The following is a 21016-nucleotide window of genomic DNA, read 5'->3' on the forward strand; positions in this document are numbered from 1 at the left end:
CACGGAGATGCTAATGCATGCTTTTATCACCAGTCGCATCGACTACTGTAATGCCTTGCTTTCTGGTCTTCCCAAAAAGAGGATCTCAGGTTTACCTCACGAACCTTCACGGCCCCTTCGCTCCTCCGGCAGGGGTCTCCTAGTTATTCCTAAAGTCAACAAAACACTCATGGTGAGGCGTCTTTCCAATATTACGGCCCTCACCTCTGGAACGACCTGCCGGAGGAGCTCAGGGCTGCAGAGAACGTTCATGTTTTTAAGAGCAGGCTCAAGACCCGCCTTTTTAGCTTAGCTTTAACTGACATCTGTTTATTTAGTCCTAATATAGAATATATGTGGGAGGTTGTGCCAGGCGTATTGTTTTAAATGTTGTAATCTGTAAAGCACTTTGTGATACCTTTTGGTCTGAAAAGCGCTTTATAAATAAAGTTTGATTGATTGATTGAAATAAATAAAGTATACCTAATAGAGTATACCTTGGGTCATTTCCAGTGTTGCAACTCGGCCTTATTCGGCTGTGGGACTCCAAAAGCACTTTAACGGGACAGGCTTCAAACGAAACTTTGTGACTCTATCCAAAGTATAGTGCTGTGGTCATATTAGACTCACAGATGAATGGAACAACAAAGAAAGCTGAAATGATGAGGAACAAAGTAAAATGACAGTTTGGGGCTTTAGCTCTTCCTTTTTCCATATATTAATAGGGTTCAAATCAGACCTTGATGAAACGAACACATTTTACTAACTTTGGGGACTTTGGACGTCTGTGACAAACTGTAGGGAATTGTATTACTTATTATATATTCCAATATTGTTGTATCAAAACATCATCACTATATATGATGTATGACGGTTCAAACATGTGTGATATTAACAACAAAGAAGAACAGTGTAGTTAAACTACTCAATGTTGCCTGAAGCACCTTTTATTGCTTTGTGGTTTATCATCTTTTCTATAATTGTCATTTCACTCTTCTGTGTTACTACTGGCAGATGAGTCGACTCCTGGGTAATAATGTATTGAGGTGAGACACAACTAAAAAAACTTTTTTCATCAGTTTTAGGTTTTTTGTTTTCGCCCTCAACATGTTTTTTATTATCAAACTAAAGAATGGACCAAATTCACACGTTAAAATTACCATTTGTGAACTTTCACCTTTGGATTTTTTCCTATTATTTCCAATTATTAAAAGTTTGTCTCACACATTATCCGTCCACAAAACCCTGACCTTCCTGGTGCTGTTACATTAGATGTTGTCCACCTCAGTGGAAATTTGTCTTTGGTTCACCATCACAGTCACACAAAAAAACAAAACAACCAAAACAAAATATTTTGCCATTCATTCAGCACACTGGTGAACACAGGATCGACTGCCGCTAGGCCACGCCCCCGGAAGCCAAAAGGCCAAAATTCATTTTTTTTCATTATTATTATTTTCCAGTTTTTAGAAGCACTAGATTTGTTTAACAATGAAGGATTTCATTTTGGGGTTGGGAGAAAACCAAGGCACTCTGTGGTAAAGTCAAATTGCCTTTATTATCATGGCATGTCTAGATGGGCAAACATAGGGGCGACAGTGGCGCAGTTGGTAGAGCGGGTCGTCTCGTGATCAGGGATCACCCTGTCGTTGTGTCTTCACCCTACTTACCTCCAGTGTCTGCGTACACTGCAATGAATGAGTGTGAATGGGTGGTTGTTTGCTGTAAAGTGCTTTGAGTGCCAACTGTAGGGGGAAAAACGCAATATAAGTGGTGACCTTTTACCATTTACTATATAACCGAAACACATTTCAGCCTAAAAGGCCTTCGTCAGGTTATGAAGGATTTGTCTGAAAGGTTTTTCGATCTAGTTTCTAGCCTGATTTATAGAGCTTTGAATCCCCAAAAAAGAATTTCACACAATTCTGTGTCAAAACTTAATTCTGACATTTCCAGAATCACACAACGTTTCAAGAATCATCCAATTCACTTCTTCATTGGGCAAAAGAATTTAATGAAAGATACTAGTTTGGAAAAGCGAGCTAAAATGTTCCTGAGGAGGGGGTCTGGCTCCCGGACTAAAATAACGACTTAGCTTTCTAACAACATCCTCCTATAAGGAACGCTGTCATCAGATTTGCAAAATCTTGCATCGAACAAATGTCTGACATATTATGCGTTTTCCACTGCAAAGGTAATCTGAAACCTTTGTGTCCGAGCTACATATGGTTCCAGTTTATTTTCTTCTTTTTAGCTGAAGCTCACTTCTGCAAAGCAACTGAAACTCCAATGTTTGTACAGCCACTTCTCTGACCTTTGCCATCACACAATATACGTGGAAGAACTCCATTTATTTAATGGAGCAAAATAAAAAATACTTTGTTTCAAGTAAAGGTATCACATGGACAGTATTAACCTGTTGCTTGCTGTCCCCTCTGATCAGGGGGAAGGGCTAGGGTAGGGAACAGCAAATGTGATGAAAGTTGTGTTTCACTGACACAGATCTTACACATCTTACACAGTTGTAGAAACAAGATGGTCATGGCTTTCAAATAAGGCATCACACGAGCACATAGGCTGTAAATTCTAAAGTCAATACGCTTTGAACTAGCCCTAGCCTAACCCTAGCTCGAACTCGAACTCAAACTCAAACTCAAACTCAAACTCAAACTCAAACTCAAACTCAAACTCAAACTCAAACTCAAACTCAAACTCTAACTCTAACTCTAGCTCTAACTCAAACTCTAACTCTAAGGAATGAACAGGGAGGTCATTGGGATATTCCCCAAATCTAACTCTAACTCTAACTATAACCCTAACCCTCACTCAAACCCTAACTCTTAGTCAAACCCTAATCCCGAACCCTAACCCTAACCCCAAACCTAACTCTAACCCTAACTTTAACCCTAACTCTTACGCTAACTCTGACTCTAACTCTAAACCTAACACCTAACTCTAACTCTAACTCTAACTCTAACTCTAACTCTAACTCTAACTCTAACTCTAACTCTAATCCTAACTTTAATTCTAATTCAAACCTTAACTCTAACCCTAACCCTAACTCTTAGTCTAAACCTAATCCCTAAACCTTACTCTAACCCTATCTTTAACTCTAACCCTAATCCTAAACCTAACCCTATCCCAAACTCTAACTCTTACTCTAACCCCAAACCTAACTCTTAGTCTAAACCTAATCCTAAACCTAACTCTAACCCTAACTCTAACTCTGACTCTTACTCTAACCCCAAACCTAACTCTTAGTCTAACCCCAAACCTAACTCTAACCCTAACCCTAACCCTAAGATTGCAGGTAACAGGTTTATGTCATGACATTGTACTCAATAAAGCATTCATTTCATCATAGTTGATTTTATTATTGAAAAATAACTCTATAAACATGAAGGTTTACTGTTAAAACTGGCTACACATGGCAACATATAACCTGGAATGTGTGGCTTTAAGCAACTGATTTATCCACAGAAACTTGACCACAATAAAAATGTCTCGTAAAATAGTGCTTCTCAAAACAGATTGAATCTGTGACTTTACTAATCCGATGTTTCTTTATAAGTGCAGCTTTTAGATTCACCTAATTTAGGTCTGCAATAAAGGTGTGGCAGGGATAATTTGTTTAAAAAATGCTGTGGACAAGCACGTACAGATACTCCAATGTGTGTTGTCTAATGCTCTCCTAAGATGGCTTCCAAAAGTTGTAAAACAAAAAAAGGAAAAATCCAGAATCCAAACAATAAAAATAAAACACTTTTACTTCACTTTCCATATTGATTACAGATGTTTTCTGCGTATGCTGGTTCTTTATTTGTTGTATGAAATCACGAGAATGATACAAAAATATAAAACTTGTACAAAGCAAAATAGAAATCTCACACAAGCGTAAAGTCACATTTCGAAGCTGCCGGGGCTCAATCGCTGCAGTTACTTACTCAGCATCATTAATATGGCTCAAATAGATGCATGGACTAAAAATAACATAGGCTACGTTACTGACGTGATTTATATTCTGCGTCAGGGAGAAGAAATTCCTAATCTGGACGACTATAATCCAGACCATGTGTGCGTGTGATATATGAACTCTGACGGTGCCTTCCTCACTCCCGTCCTCCTTGTGCTCCTCTAGTGGCCTACAAAGACACACATAATGACCCCCCAGTCAAACGCAAAAAAGCCATTTCAGTGCAACCTTTTTACCTAATTTATGATCCCGTTCTTTCTGTCCACATTTCTCATGACGTCTTGGACCCATTTATGCTCGGGATTGGTACAGATAGTTTTCTGTTTGGCCTGTCCTGCCCTTTTCTTCATCAAAAGCCTGCGAAAAAACACAACAGCACACAATTACAATGACGGAAACCTGAGCCAGAACGCGTAAAAAAGAACATTGGATGTGCTAAACTCACACGACGGCTCTGATGTTGCAATCGCCATCTGTTTCCTGCATCCTGTAATTCTCGATGTGCCTCTTCATGCTGGACCTCATCTTGCGCACATATCCCAGGCAGCAGTTCCCGAAAGAGCCTGTGAGAGGACAGTTTGGACAAGCACTTAGCACGATATAAACATCCTCATGTGACCCTTGTGATGATGAATTAAGAAAGAGAAAGTGTTTAAACGGACGCTGTTAGGAGTTGAAGCCAGAGGATTACACTCCCTGTTAAGTTAGAAAGGCATTTTTACAATCCTGTCTGCTGGCCCGCTGACAATGCCTGGTTTGTTGTATGGAGTTGCTAATTGGATTGTTATTCATTGGTTTGTCTTTATGAGTGAGTTTATGGCTTTAAGAGCAGGGCACGAGTAGTCATTAAGTGAGAGTATTCGATAAAAAATTCAGGGAACAGCAACAATAAGTCAGTATAGTTTGCCTTGTTCACTGGTTCTCTCGAACATGTTTGCTTCCAAATAACACCAGGACCAGATAAAGATCAAATCAAGACTAAAGGATATGAGAGAAAAGACAAAAGCTTTTTTTTTCACTCATGGTCAGTGATGCCCAGTATTGTGTCTTTTGTGGGAGTTGTGAAGAAGGTTCTGTATATAATCTAATGGTAAAGCGGTCCATTTCTCTTGGCAAAAAGCCCCCAGTTCCTGACAGCCCAGTCTTGCATGAACCTTCTCCACCACAATCACAAAAGACTCCAAGCTGTCACTGATGCTAAAGCGGGCAATACTAGGGTGTGTAAACTTTTCAACAGGGTCATTTTGGTATTTTATTTGTTATGGTGATTTGAAATGAGTTCACACACATTTTTTTTTCACAATAAATGGCTTCACAACATCACTGACCATGAGTGAAAAAAAGGTTTTTGTGTTTTCATTCATATTCTTTGAGGGTGTGTAAACTTATCGGCACAACTGTAGATTGACATAGGAATAATACTATGTATGTATGTATGTATGTATGTATGTATGTATGTATGTATGTATGCATGTATGTATGTATGTATGTATGATTGATTGATTGATTGATTGATTGATTGATTGATTGATTGATTGATTGATTGATTGATTGATTGATTGATTGATTGATTGATTGATTGATTGATTGATAATCCAATCAAATCAATGGGACAAAATAGGTTTGCAGTAACAACGAGCCAAGTGGTTTTAAACACTACTGCACAGAGAAGCTGTATTGACCTCCTCCACTGAGCGCTGGTTGTACAATGTCTGGTTTGTTTGTGGATTTACTAATTGGATTGTTACGTCGTCTTCGGGCTGTGTGGGTGAATTCGAGGTTTAAGGAGCTTAGATGGCTTAATTAAATGACAATTTGGATCTTTATAAGACTTACCCTGTTCTTTCTGACCCCGATGTGAACTCTTTTACTTAGAGGCCATGGCAGATTTCATTGGATTAAAGTTCATTGACTGTAACTGTGCACTTTAGGGTTTGCAAAGGGACTGAAAATTCATGATAAATTTCAAACTCTCAATGGGAACTTTAGCTCAGAAATGTGGGGACTTTTCAGAAACGACAAACGCCTAAATAAACATGACATTTTTGCATTTTTTGTTGAATAAACTGCACACACTTGGTGAGTATAAGATGTTTACAAACATGGAATGAGTCTGATCCACTTCCAAAAGCCCTTCTTTGGTCACAACCTAAAACACGGTCCTCTAAAACAGTGTTTTTCAACCTTTTTTGAGCCAAGGCACATATTTTTCATTGAAATCACAAGGCACACCACCAGCAGAAAAAAAATGTAACTCTGTAGCCTATATTCAGTCGTTCTCATCAAAGTGTCTTGAATAGGAACACAGTATAGTCTCGCTCGCCACAATGCCATTGATCATCACAAATGAACTACCTGCGGCCACTTACTGATATGGAAGAGTGTTACATGGTCACTCTGCCGATCACTAGACAGCACAGACATTCGAAAACTGTGCATTATTTGCGGATAATAATTAATTTATATATAAAAAAAAAAAATAGGTGAAATTGCCTGATTTCCCAAGGCACACCAGACAATATCTCACGGCACACCTGTGTGCCACAGCACAGTGGTTGAAAAACACTGCTCTAGAAACCCTGGTGCTCAGACACGGTGAAGATGTTCTCTTTGAAACTTTATTTCTCTTTTTATTGCAGTGTTCTACTATTAAATCAAATTTGATGATACATATTATATCTCTCTGTTAATTCCCATTGAACATTTTCCAACACTGAAAATTCCTACACTGTCAATCTATTTTCTTTACTCATCATTGAAGGAGACCATAACCATACTTTTGCATCCATCAAATTAGTCTACGTTAAAAACGTATGGGGCAAGTGGTTATAATAATAAGACCATTTATTGAGTGCTCGCACGTGCACCGGCACAAAAATATTTACGTTATAGATTTTCAAACTAAAAACACAAGTATTAATTGTTATCAAGAGTTCTCTCTGGATTTCAATATGAAAACGTTTGTGAGAAAAAAATGTGGAAAAAACAAAACAAAAACATGAATAAAATAAATTGAAAACTGCATTTTAATCACCCATTGACTGCATTATATTTGATTTATGGCTGCTTACCCTGGGCTGTGCTGGGACACAGGCAGGTCAGGAGCAGGAGCAAAAGCACCACTTGGACCTTCATGTTGATCGCTGCTTCACTGCAACAGAATGATTCAATCATGCACAAGGGCACATCAGAAATAACCACCCACTGTTTGCTGCATGTCCCATTTTGGAATTTCCCGTCTGTCTTGGCTCCTGAATCTAAAGGTTACCAATCTGACCCTTGATAAAGTGTTTGTTTACTGTGTGCTGTGTTTCCAGGCCACATCCTTGCCAACATGCCTGCGCTTATAACTTAAGCTGGGTTTTATATATGCAATGACAGACACAGAAAATCACAAATATAATGGACACAATTACTAAAAAGGTGAAAAATCTGCAATTTTTTTTAGTGAGTGAAATATTTATCACAATAAACTGCTCACACAACAGTCCTGCTCCTACAAGAAAAAATAAGTTTAATCATGCAGACAATACCTGTCAGTGCTCAAAGTCTCATTAAATATCCTCTGCAAAGGACTTGTTCTTCCAGTGCCTCTGTGTTCTTATGCGCTCCTGACATGTGCCCACCCCTGTGTAAGCTCCCCCTCCGTCTTGTCCACACTTTTAGTACAGGCCCCAAGTGAAACTTGAACTTCTGCGCACATGACTTTTGTTCAAGCTTGTCTTGGTTAAAGCTGTTTAGGGAGTCCCTCGTCGAACCCCCATCTTGTTCCCATCCCCTTCTGTTTTGACTTCAATCTCTTTGGATAAATGCTTGTGTCGTCAGAGTCATGTTAAATACAACTTTCCTCACTTACAGTATTTGAACTGAAAGACAAGCCTGTGTAATTATGAGAAGAGTCTTTTAGTGATGAATGGACAGATAAAGAGTAGGAATTTGCAGGAGAGAACCAGACTAAAAAAGAAAAAATATTTATCTGCTGAAACCTCAACTTCTTACTGGCCACGTGAGCTGCTAAGTCTAGGAATACAGGAAAATTCATTTAGAAAAAAATAAAATAAAATCACCTTGCTAATCGCACACATTCACAGTAATCCCAATCCAAAGTACAAGTTTTCACTTGTGCTTCCCGTAAACCTGGGCCCTGCCATTTTGTATCCCCTGTATATCCCCCCATGAAGCCAAAGCAGAACTACTCTACTCAATTTGTTCAGAACCTAAAAAAAAAAGAAATCAACTAAATTAATAAAGCCTCAAGATTGAAATCTGTATAAAAACACTTCTCGTGTTCACAAAGGCACTTTGTTTGTCCCCAGCTGATAAAGTAAGCAAAGTGGTCGGTGAGTTTATATGTGTTGTGAAAGTGGACCTATACTGTGATACTTATATAAACGTGAGCAGTAGACGATGTGTGAGGCGCAGATAGCAGAATTAAAATGTAATTAAACAGTGTTGTTGTGAAACACAGGCATTTACACAAGTCTTCCCGGTAGTTTAGATAAGCCGCGCCAAGAGCAGTTATCTGTGGTCACTCTGTACAATACATTTACACAACCTCAGTCCAACCACCAGAGTAGCCTGCCCCCACAGGACTCACACATGAACTCAAGTTAACCCTCTATTCACTTCACATTCTGAGAGGTTTGGAGATCTGCAAATCCCTAAAGGTCTCTGCCTGCCCTCGTGTATTGTGAGCAGCTATTATGTTTTGAATCTTATCTTTTGGAAATCTAACAAAAAGTGATGAATAGCCAACCACATAAGAACAACTTACAAAACACAGAGTGGATACAGAGAACTGAAATGACGTCACACTGGAGGCTCCTTTGACAGGATGCAGGATGCTGTCCAGGCACTTAGGGCCATACCCCACAGTGATGCAGCAGGTCAGGATGCTCTCCACGCCCCCTGAGAATGCACAGTCTGGGATTATGGTGCTTCTAAGTCTGAGAAGGAAATGGTGACACTGATGTCTCAGAGTGTGGACCAGCAGGATAAAGTTTGTGTGCACTCTCAGTCACTTAATGCTGGATGTGCTCTCTCTGTCTTTTTTCTGCTTCTGCTGCAACACAGGCTGTACTCCTGACAGTAGTGTGTGCCATGTAGGTTCTCAGTCCCTCAGGTGTTTTCCACAGAGCAAAGGTTTTTAAAAGGAGCCAGGTAATTAAGCCAGGACGACTCCTCCAGTGATGCATTTGCATTTTAATAACTGAAAAAAAAAACTTTATTCGCAATTGTGCATTTTTACATGACATAAAGTCCAGTCACACAGGGCTGTTGACTGATGCCCCCTTGGCATTTAGACTTGCTGGCTTGTTCGTGGGCCTCGTGTATGTTTGAGTGATGATTTTTCAGTGAAGTGTCGCACTGCCCTCTAGCGGTGAGCTGGCGGCCTGTACGCTTGCGTGTAGTCCATTCCTGATCCCACTATCGGCCGCTCCGGAGACTATCGGCTGCTTTTGGCTTTTGTCCGACTCCGGTGATCCAGTCCGTGTTTTGCAGCGGCCGCTCTGTGTCTCTCGGCAGCAGCAGGTCCGTCAGCACAAGTGCAAGTCATCCTGAGACTGCCTTTTCTACTCTTTCAATAGTTTAGTGCCTGACACAACAGTCAGCGCGTGTTAAGAAACAGATAAAGGTGTGACACAATAGTGCCGAGTCATTACTCAGCAGTAAAGCGTGTCTCTAAGAAGCACATGGACGGACAAAACAGCAACATGAGCGCCAATGCCAAGATGTTTGACCAAGCCAGGACTCTCCGGCTCCACACCGGGAACATCGTCAACCGCAGTCGGATGAAGAGGAAGTGCCCTGGCTCTCCCAGTGAGGAGGTGACACAGAAATAACCTGCATTTGCCTAGTGTCCAAAGTGCTGCACTTGTCCACTGTGTGTTAGCACATTAGCTTCAGGCTAGCTTTACTCATGAGCTAAGTTTAGGGGAATAACTCAGTAACTGCCTCATGTAGCTCTATAACTCACAGCTAGAAAGTATAATATTCACCACATCACCTTTAATGTTCATGTCTTATCTCAGTGAATAAAGTCACTGTTAGCGCTGCTGAGTCGGATCTTTATGACTCCAGGTTCTGGGTTTTGTTCAGTCTGATTGAATAGTTAAAACCTTGTTGATCTGTTATTGTGTGGATGACTCTCCGTAAAGATGTAATTTATTCATATGGTGTAAAATATCCTTTAGCTGTTGTTAAAATGTAGGTGACGTGTGTCTGCAGCTTCAAGACTGCATACAGGCCACTCTGAGTGACTGGATTTCCCAGACCAAGCTGACTGCTGAGGTGAGCTTCAAGGAAACATTAGTATTTATCTTTAATTCATTGATAAAATGACCATAATGGTAATACCTGCAGTGCAGCATGAAAGGGTTGATTGAATTAAAAGTGTGTGTTTTGTTACCACTGATGCACCAAGTCTTTCCCAGCTCTGATTTTCAAAGCTGGGAAAGTAAAAAGTGGTGGTGAACATTACGGATGGCACTGGTCAAACTGAAAGGGAGCTGTCAGGATAAATGTTCATGCTGTGTTGGCTGCTAAAGCCCATCAGATGTATCAGGCCGGTGTTAGTGGGACAGGGGGTGGGCCTTAGGTCCACAGATTAGGCCCATAAAGGTTTACTATACTGGTAACATTGTTAAATCATTCAAATAACCAAGGGTGGGGAAACCACAAAGTCAATCATTGAAAAATCCTGACACACCTGCTGTGTGAGTGACAGCTGGTATGTACATATTTTTTGCAGAGGTTTCAACTGGTTTAGTTCTGTTTTGTAAAGAAAGTACAGTGTTTAGAGAATAGTTGGTTTCAACTTTAAGCTGTGTATTTTAAAACAAATCTAAAAACAGTCCCCACCCCATACAGGACATTCAAGATACTCTGGACTGCTTCATTCCTGAAGCAACAGATGCTGTAACACCCGAGGAGAGAGAGGAGCTAAAAGTTTCGGGTTAGTCGTCAACAGCAGTGTAGAAATATAATCAATATAATATAATACAATACAATTTGTACTTCGCGTGAATCTAATATATATATATTTCTTTCTTCTTTTTTTTTACAGCCAAACTCTTTCTATGTGAATCTGATAAATCTTCAATCAAAGATGCAGTTAAAATGGGTTTGTTTAGTTGTAATTACATTATGAAAGTGTAAATATTAAAGGGACCACTGCACTTCAGTGATGTTTAAATGTGTATTGTGAATTGGATAAATCTCTCAACTCTTCAACATATTTCTCAAAGTCACTTTGAACAAACCAGTTTCACTCTCTCCCACAGCCTGCCAGACACTGGCGGTGTCCCAGCTCGACTCTGTAATAATAGCACCACCTGGGCCCCCAGAGGGAGAGAAACAGACTCTGTCCCACCTACAGCCGGCCTGGGAGGAGCTGGAGGGTCTGGTGCGGAGCCAGCAGATCGCAGCTATTGGCACTTCTGACTTGGACAAAGATCTGCTTGAACAGCTTTACAATTGGGCTCAGGTAAAAGTCGATATTAAAGTGCTTTGCTCTGAACACATTTATGAATAATCATTAAACGTACACTTTCTTTGAGAAGGTGAAACCAAACAGTAACCAGGTGAACCTGGCCTCCTGCTGTGTGATGCCTCCTGATCTGACGGCCTTCGCAAAAGAATTTGACATTCAGCTGCTCACGCACAACGACCCCAAAGGTTTGTGTTCACGCGTATCAATCGTGACTGTTTTCTGCTATGCCAGTTCGAGGACTTTCACAAAATAGGATATTTAGTTTTTTGTTTTTTCTGTTCAATTTCCATGGAGACCTAGTTCATCACGATAAAATATTTGCCACAGTCACGTTTTATCAGGAGTCTTGTGTTGTTTTCACATGTTTGTGCTTGTGGTCTCAGTGGACCCTGTAATAAACTACATCAATGATCTAGTTTGTGATTAGAATCTCATTCAATGTACATGGGACCATAAATGAGAGCATTCAAAGAGAGCTGTTCAGATTGTTTTTGCACCTGTGAGTTTTCTGCTCAAAGTGCATCCCACTCGAGTAGAACGAGTGCTTGTGTCTAAATGGACATCTAGTTTGTCCAAACAAATGAAACCTCTTTTTGTCCTTGTCCAGAGCTCATGTCGGCAGCTGCGTTCCAGCAGGCTCTGCAGGAGGGCACACAGGAGCTCAGTGTTGCTGACTGGAGACTGGAGTGGGTACTACGGTACTCCATTATTGTCAAGAGCAGAGGCATTATCAAGGCCAAAGGTTATCTCGTCAATGCGAAGAAGGCAAGCCCATAGCACAACCGACTGATGAAGATGCAGGGATGAAGCCATGTTGTTCATCATTTGTTTGACTTCAAACTACAGCAACACTCGATCATGGATGTTGCCAATCACATGATTACAATTATTTTTCTACCACTGGCTAAACACTAATAGACTCCTGAAGAGACCATAAACTGGAAGGACAATTTCCCTGAGCTCATTCTGACCATTATATCGATCATGTTGCCAGTGAAGCTCCCAGGCTGGTCAAAGAAAGACAATAATCTTTTGACCTGGCTGTGAAGTGCCTCTGATTTCTGTCATCTTCCCAAATTTGTTGATATTTTCTGTTCTCTGAAATGGAGACGAACATGTAAAATATGTGTGTGAAGCCCGATTTTTATTATTTCAGCGTACATTTTATTGTGACACATCTGCATTCCGTCTTGGACAAAAGCTCTAATCAAGCTGAATAATGAATGAAGAGGAGATTCTGTGCTGCTGCTGAGATCTTATGCTTTAAGTTTGATATGTATTTTTCATATAACAAGAGTCTGTTTAATCACTGTTTACAAAAGACTACGAGATTAACACGAGCACAGAAAACATACATTTTCTTTTACTGCACTGGAAAATCTTTGTGAAAATATATAAAACCAGTTTCAAATGGACATTAAAAGGCTGCTTTTCTACACAGGGCCGCGTTATCAGACAAAGCAGCTCCATAACTGTACTGTAAATGCACTGTCATGCGTATCATAATCACTAGTTATCTGGATCAGGAAGTGTTTTCTTAAACTTACGAGGATCTGAACAGCTCTGACCGGTTTGTACCTGAACCGTGTTAAGTAATATTGGCACAGTTTTAATGCATAGGCTGATCTTTCTGTCTGACCTGGATCAATCAATTGTGTTTGTATTGGACAGGTTACTTCATAGCAAATCTGGAAGTGACAAACTCTTCATGAGACATACAATTGATTTAAACTATTGCTGTCAATAAAATAAGATAAATCACACTTTAAAATTTGATTGATCACAATTATTTGCAGTTGTAAAGGTGATTATTTTTTATAATTAATACTAGGCCGACATAAACTCTCTGATTCAAAGCATTCACTTAGATTTTTACTAACAAACCAATAACGTTTTTGTAAATCTGTGATAAACCCAACTGCAACAGTTTGTGAAGAAGTCTGTCCGGTCACACGTACTCGAGATACAGGAGTGGGTTTGGTCAAAACATATGACGCCATTCATTTGCAATTAGTTGATTAATTATGTTTTAATTAGGGCCGGGACTTTTTTCGATTAATGTTCACACAGGCCTCACATCTCCACTTCAGATGAGTTCAGATGCCGGAAAATACAAAGAAGCATCTAAAATATACCTCTAAAAAATAAATACACCCCCTAAATAAATGATGCTTAAATGCGATTAATTACCTATTAATTAATTACAAAGGCCATAATTAACTCGATTAAAATGTTTTAATCAAGTCCCACCACTAGTTTTAATTAATCATTAAAGCTTTGCATTTGACAGCTTTAATTTTAGCATGCATTTTCTTCTCATCTTAAGAATAATGTTTTATTATACAAATTGAGGCCCCATTCTTTGGAAATAGTTTTTCTTTCATTATTTTAACTTTTTTGTTTTGTTGGATTACAACAACACTAAAACATAAAGTAATGTAGGTGCTTGTATATTATGTATTATATAATATATATTATATATTATATATATAACGTGCATCACGATTCAGTCACATGACCATATGGCGACCTCCGGCGGCGGCTGCTTACCACGTGTCTGCAAAGGACACACAGTACTTTTTTATTTTTTTGTACTAACTGAACTTTTTTATTTCTACGTGTACTTTAGAAAACGACTTCAAAGTCACATTATTAAGCCTTCTTATTTTGGCCGCTCCAGCCAGATCTGCTCATCGAAACAGTGTTTTTCGACTCGTACGGTCTGGCTTGAAAGCGGAAGTGGAGCTACGTGAGCACGTGAGCATCGTCCAAGATGGTGGCCACCAGGAGAGGAGTGCGCGTGAGCCCCGCGAGTAAAACAGACTCTGATTCAGTCTCTGCTGCGCAGGTTTGTACGACACAAACACACGCGATCAACTCGTTTGTGTCCTCATAGTTGTCTGATCACGTATAGACGGGAATTAGCCAAAAATCACCCCAAAGCGGCAGATGGAGATCGCCGGACTCACGTGGTAACAGCCGCAACGTCACAATTTGTAAACTTTAGTCAGTTGATAATACTACCATTGTTTGTATTTCAGTAAAATTATACACGTATTAACGAAGGCACAGATGATGATGATAATATTGTCTGTTCAACACAAGGAGATACACGTGTAAAAAAAAAGAAGTAAAAAATACTCTAGTTATCGTTTGCCGTAGGGATGGGCCATGTTGTATCGCATATCGTTATCGCGATATAATTTTTTATATCGTTGGCGACACAACATTTTTTGTAACGCTCAGCTCCAGAGCAGCATAAACACTGACTGTAGAACACGGGGACAGGTGCTTAAAAAGTAACATGAAACGAAGGATGTAAATTGCAATTAGGAAATTAGTATGCGGTAAAAATGATTTTTTGGCCAATAAGCGCTGGGATTTTGTAGTAATTTGTCCATTGTCAACTATATCATCAAGTATGTTGCTATCTGTTTTTTTTTATTTTTTATATTGTGATTTTAAGCCACATCGCCCTGCCCTAGTTCGCATGATAAGTCTTTCTGCCTAAAGGTGCGTACACACCAAACGTGCGTCCACGCCCCATCTGCCTCTCGTTGGACGCCAAACAACGCCGCTTCACATACTTCACACTCGCGACAAACGCCTGTTTGCTGGCGCGTGAAGTTTTGCAAGCGTCATATAGAGGGCGTGTCTGGCCACGCAAGGCGCACTCACACTTGACATCCGAACCTGCCACTCTCTAGCTCGTTTGAGGAAAGGCCTGGATGCCCCGAACGGCCCGCGCTCACACTTACACAAACGAACCGACCACGAGGAGTTGTTTACAAGTGCACGTGAGCAGCAACAGCGCAACATAATGCGGAAGAAAAAAAAAACTATACAGCTGCGTGAAATAATGTCTACTATGAGCCCTGTCAAATCTCTTCACTCCACTTTTCTTTGCATTTTACTACAGTTTAACAAAAAGGGCTATGGTGAATATAATAGTCGATTTTAATAAAGCAGAGGAATAGAGAAGTGCGCGTCCCTCTGTCCCGCTCAGCTGAGGCGGGGGGAAGCAGCACCTGCCGCTCTGAGCCTTTCTTTGGAGTCACATACAGCCTTCAAAAAAGGCTACGAGAACAGAAGATATGAAGCTCAGTTTATGTCCTTAATTGCTGCTTCGGCCACTGGTTAAACAGCTTTATGTTGGTGAACTCCTGGAAGTCTACGCTTTACGTTACAACAAAGCACTTAACACGAACGCGCACCAAAATCACAAGTGATCTAAATGCACCCGCAGGTTTTATCTGTCAGACTAAAGCCTGCGGCTAAACCGGGTACAGTAGCAGAGAGGGCGGGAGAAGCGCAGCCGCTCCCGCAAAGTCAGCCCGAGACGCGCGTGAAGCGGCCAGGGCGTCGGGGTGAGCGGTCGGGGAGACGAGCGGTATGTGGCCGGGGGTCCGGGGGAGCCGCCCGGGAGCAAAGCGGTAGGGGGCCGGGGAGACGAGAGCGAGGCAGCCGCTGCTCTGTTTGATAAATACAGCCTTTTCTCACTGTTTTACGTTACAAATGCACCCGCCCATACAACAGCCGCTTGTATCCGTGCGTGTGCGCAAACACGAGCAACCGAGCCGCGCTCCGCCCCCCTTCTCCAAGCGGCCAAAGTCCGGAACCGAGTCCGACTCGGGCATGGTTTGTTGCAGGTAACAGGTGACGCCTGAGCCCAGTCAGCATCCCTGATTGGTTAACAAGGCATAAATGAACGCACGTGTAGATTGGATTACTTGAGTGCATGAAGCAGTGGGCGCGGGCTCCCTGTTCGCTCACCGCGCTGTTCTCCCTGGCTTTCACGCGCGTCCTTCCACATCCACTCGCGTTTGCTACGCTTAATACGCGCGGACAGCTTTGCTTGCATTTCGAAGCGCGTTGAAGCGCCTCTACATAGGGTTAACATGGAAGTTGGAGGCGTGGACGCTTTTGGTCTGTACGCACCTTTAGTGGGTCAGATGTGTTTGCCACTAGTGACACGGTTGATTAGTTGGTTGCTCCCCAATTTTTTTATTCATACTAAATACATTTTTGGTCATTGTTTGGCTACTGCAAATTGCTAGATGTTGTTGCCTGCAAGAAACATGGTGGATTGTAACCTCTTAACCCCCGCCTTAACTGAGAAAAAGTTCTCCAGTTTGGCGTATACCCAAATCTGAAAGCTTCCCTTTTGGAGCTTACAGCCTACAGGCCAGCGTAACTCCTAATTTGAAAGCTAAGACCTTCAAAACTCAGGAAGTGGTTGATATTCGATCCTGAACTGTACCTGTTACATATGTTTCGGTTCATTTTTCCTAGGCTACCCCATCTGCTGCCCGAAGGACCAGAAGCGCTGCTAAACCCCCCGGTAGCCCCACTCGGAGCACTGTGGTGGAAGCCAGCTCCCAGCTCCAGAAGTTATCAGAAGACGACGCTCCCCCAGCCTCTGCCAGGAAAAGATGCACCAGGGCATCCAGACTGCACAGCCCAGACAAGCCCTGCACCCCCGTGAGCTCTATACACGAAGGGGACATATCTGATTTGGAGTCTTGCTGCTCTGCTGTGTCCGATATCGATCTCCCTGTAACGCGTAGAAGCCTGAGGAGACCGCCGCGGACAGTGAACAAAGAGGAGGATGTCTCTGAGGTGGAGTCGTGTTCCTCTGTTGTTTCTGCGTCGAAAGTTCGGAGGAGCACTAGGAAGAAGGCAATCCCAGGTGCTTCGGACTCTGCCAGCGAGGCGAAGGATGACAAAGCGGAGCCGAACGCCACACCTCAGAGAAACAAACGTGCCACGAGAGCAGCGAGTAGACACCTGATTGAGGACTCGGAGGTGTCTGATGCTGACAGCGTAACCCAAGATGCGTCAAAACCGTCCCTGCGCCGGTCGACAAGGGCGAGAAGAATAACTGATGTGGGCGAGCCTTTGGAAAGCTCACAATCTCCTGCCTCGACAACTCGACGGACAAGAGCCTCAAGGTTACAAGCCGAAACTGCCTCTGATGTCCCAATGTCATGTGACTCGGAGGGTTTTGAATCGGGACCATGCTACAGCAGGGCGTCTCGAAGCCGAAGGGTGAGCCGGTTGAAAGTGACTGATTCGGACTCGGACCTCACAGATGTGGGCAAAGGGACTCCTTGCAGCAGCAGGACTGGTTCTGGTAGTAGTAACAGAATAGAAAAAGTGTCCGAAATGTCACCTAGAGGAGTTTGCATAGTCTTAGACAAAGCTATAATCCCACCTGAACTAGAGGAGTCGGTGGATGATTCAAGACTAGACAGCACAGTAATAGAGAAAGAAGCAGAGTGCACACTTACAGAGGAGAATGAGGAGAAAGAAGAATGTAACACAACTGAAACGAAGCAGGAAGAGGAAACCCCTTTAGAGAAATCTACAGCTGAAGAAAGTTGCATTACTTCTCATGATGAGTCGGTGTTAGAAAAGGCTCCTGCTGACGCGCCTGCAGTAATCACAGTGGACCACCAGGAGGAGCTGCCTGCTGAGAGTATGGTTAAGGAAGCTTCGGAGATGGAAACGATGCAGGAAACGGTTCAGGCACCTGAACAATCTAAGCCGCTCCAGACCACCCTCGTAAACAACACGACAAGTGACTCCCAAATCACAGACGGCAGAGATGAGGATATGGAAGTGGCTATTATCGCGAACACAGACACTGCAGACGAACAAAATGAGGAAGATGGTGATGTGGAGATGACGGGAGGGGAGGAAACGGAGCCGACTTCAGTGAGTGGAGAGGCCCAGCAAGTGGTCAAATCCATCCAAGAGTCTGTAATAGAAGAAGAGCAAGAAGAGCCCATCCAAGCCACATCCAGTCAGCAGTTCTCAGAGCAGCCACCTAAGGGTGCTGTGACACAGAGTAAAATTGCCATCAGCTTTTTAGACAGCAGCGGGGATGAGGATGATGACTTTGCGGATGAAGTTAGAGTGAGTTCTGGGGATGAGGAAGATAATAAGGAAGATGATGAGGAAACGGTCCAGTCCAGCAAGTCAGAAGTTACGAAATCAATTGAGGGACTTTTCATGATTGACACGAGGCCGGGGCAAGAGGCGGACGAGCGGTACTACCAGGATGGGCAGAGGGAGGATAAGGCTCTGCAGGAGGAGGCTGCGGAGGGAGAGGAGGAGGATGAAGAGTTTGTGGACGAAGAGGGAGAGAGCGATGATGATGCAGATGTCCTCTTCTCGAGTAGGAACCCACAAGCGTAAGTTCATAAGTTAAAGAGAAGTTGTCGCCAGTCTACTTTCCCCTGTGAGTTACTTTTAACACAGAAAATAACACTTGAGTACACCATGGATCACAAGTAGTTAAGGAAACCAACTTTCACTCTTTTTTTTGGAATAGAAATAAGTTATGTCTTGTCTGTTTTCTCATAGACTAAATTGATAATCTTCGTGCTCCCACTACATGCTACTTTTAATGGTCAATGACAGCCAGTTTTATTTGTAATTACTAACTTGTTTGTGTGTTTAAAATAGTGTCTTTGCATAAATCCTTACCATGTTTATCTGTTTCAGCAAAGGGATGTCCAGCCGTATCGACCCGGGCATCAGGATGAAGGAGCTCGGGGGTTTATACATCAGTTTTGATGGCAGTAAATCAAAACCTGTCTCCGGCTCACAACAAAAAACAAAGGGAAATAAGATCCAAGATGAGGTAAATAAGTAATTGATTTTCTCCTATTGAAGGTGATCCGGGCGGCAGCGTGAATAATAATAGTCATAGTTATGCAAGGGCGGCTAAACCCAATTACACCAGCTACACTTCTTTGGCCTTTTATCTGTAGGTACTGATGCATCGCTGTTGTTGTCCACAGGTGATGAAGAAGAGCGTGATTGGTCCCGACTTTGAAAAGAAAGAAGCTGTGCCTCCTTACAAAGAATCCAAACATGCCCTCAAGCTCAAACACAGAGTAAGTTTCCACAAGACACACATTTTACACTTCAATCCAGAGCCAAAGGGGGTTACAAACAGGTTGTGTTCATGACATTTTAGAAGTTGATGTCATAGTTTCAGATTGAGGGATGAAGGGATTTTTGAAAGAAACATCCAAAAATGAACAGAAGCTCCCACACACGTCTACTCTTTAAGACATTTAATTATGCTGCAACGTTTCGGTCAAACTTACCTTCATCATGCTTGAGGAGCCCCGTCCATCAGATATTTTATAACTTCCAAACGGATATGGTTGAACCTTATCTTTGTTAAAGATTGGGGAACTGCCATTTTCATTTTGAGGCTTAAAGTTGACTGATGATTGTGCCTGTGTTGTTAAATAAACATTAGTTAATCAGTGCTGACAGAGAAGAGATTAAACTCTCAGTTTTTGTTTCATGTGGGTTGATGTGAGATATTAATCACAAACTACGCCAAATAATCTGCATTTTGGCAGCTACAATCAAACTTTTCATACACAATGTAACGCTCTGCAGTTATAAAATGATGTCTGTGATGCTACTGTTGCTAACGTCCACCACTGGCTAAATGACAACAAGAGCAAACTGTGCTCTTACTGACTTGTAAACACTATTAATAAGAAGTTATTTAGAGCCATATACTTTTACAAACTTAGCGTTAATTATTTGTCTTCCACCTCAGTATTAATTTAAGGGCTGTGTTTTGATGTCCGGCTTCCTTGTCGTGACACTAAAAGCTTTAAATGTTTTTAGACTGAGAGGGCAAAGACGACGGGAGATTCCTGGTTTAACATGAAGGCCCCTGAGATCACGCCGGAGCTGAAGGGAGACCTGCAGCTGCTGAGGATGAGGGGCTCAATGGACTCGAAACGTTTCTACAAGAAGAACGACAGAGACGGTTTCCCCAAATACTTCCAGGTTTGTGATCCAACATGTTTAAATACTGAGGATGTGCGTCTGTACTGATCTTGAGCCGTCTGTGTCACAGATGGGGACTGTGGTGGACAACCCAGTGGACTTCTATCATTCCCGCGTGTCTAAGAAGGACAGGAAGAGGACCATGGTGGAGGAGCTTCTGACAGATGCTGAATTCAGACAGTAAGTAAATTATACCCGAGGCATTAATTTAACTTAGAGGAGGGATATTAATGCAGTTTATAAAAGCAATGTGTTGTCTGGTGTAACCTCATGACTCAGCGGATGGAACTGGACATGCTCATTTATCTGTGTATTGCAGATGTCAATACTGAAACAAGTATAAATGTGCTTTTTCAATCGCTGTAATACTAATACTCGTTTTCCTCTCTTTTCCCTTCCAAGAACAAACAAAAAGAAGTTTCACGCGATCGTGGCGGAGAAGGCAGCGCAGGCAGCTGGCAGGAGGCACAAAAAGAAAAACAAATTCCACAATAAAAAGTAAACCTGAGGACTTAGTGCTTCAAGGCGGCGCTTGGAACAAGGCTTTTGGTGGATGCTGATAATGCCTGCTTCAGTTGTACGCTAACTGCTCTGGTGTGCAGCGTGAATCATTTGACATTCAGAGAACACTTGCATTATATGTAAGAACAGGACTGAATGAACGAGCTCATGCTATTTTTACCTAAATCATTATGGAAAAAGTGCATTCATTTAGTATTGCAAAATATCTTGTATACATGTTTCAA

General features: G+C 41.9%; 3 protein-coding genes across 3 annotated transcripts; 2 read left to right on the plus strand and 1 right to left on the minus strand.

Moving 5' to 3' along the window:
• Positions 1–3742: 3742 nt before the first annotated feature.
• Positions 3743–7624, minus strand: ccl25b (chemokine (C-C motif) ligand 25b). Its single transcript, XM_079575217.1, has 5 exons — positions 7486–7624; positions 7024–7103; positions 4398–4515; positions 4189–4309; positions 3743–4121 (listed from the first exon to the last, which is right to left on the minus strand). Exons 2-4 carry the CDS (start codon positions 7085–7087, stop codon positions 4189–4191), a joined length of 303 nt encoding a protein of 100 aa, XP_079431343.1. The 5' UTR covers positions 7088–7103; positions 7486–7624; the 3' UTR covers positions 3743–4121.
• Positions 7625–9442: 1818 nt separating this feature from the next.
• gclm (glutamate-cysteine ligase, modifier subunit) lies at positions 9443–12730 on the plus strand. Its single transcript, XM_079574813.1, has 7 exons — positions 9443–9780; positions 10181–10243; positions 10823–10907; positions 11019–11075; positions 11236–11438; positions 11515–11629; positions 12052–12730. Exons 1-7 carry the CDS (start codon positions 9646–9648, stop codon positions 12219–12221), a joined length of 828 nt encoding a protein of 275 aa, XP_079430939.1. The 5' UTR covers positions 9443–9645; the 3' UTR covers positions 12222–12730.
• A 1472-nt stretch (positions 12731–14202) lies between these two features.
• On the plus strand, positions 14203–20961 carry dnttip2 (deoxynucleotidyltransferase, terminal, interacting protein 2). The gene is made up of 7 exons (XM_079574389.1): positions 14203–14292; positions 16737–18640; positions 18954–19092; positions 19253–19348; positions 20106–20270; positions 20341–20450; positions 20673–20961. Exons 1-7 carry the CDS (start codon positions 14218–14220, stop codon positions 20770–20772), a joined length of 2589 nt encoding a protein of 862 aa, XP_079430515.1. The 5' UTR covers positions 14203–14217; the 3' UTR covers positions 20773–20961.
• The last annotated feature ends 55 nt before the right edge of the window (positions 20962–21016 follow it).

The sequence above is a fragment of the Gobius niger genome, assembly GCF_951799975.1.
Source record: "Gobius niger genome assembly, chromosome: 17".
In the NCBI taxonomy this organism is placed as follows: Eukaryota; Metazoa; Chordata; class Actinopteri; order Gobiiformes; family Gobiidae; genus Gobius; species Gobius niger.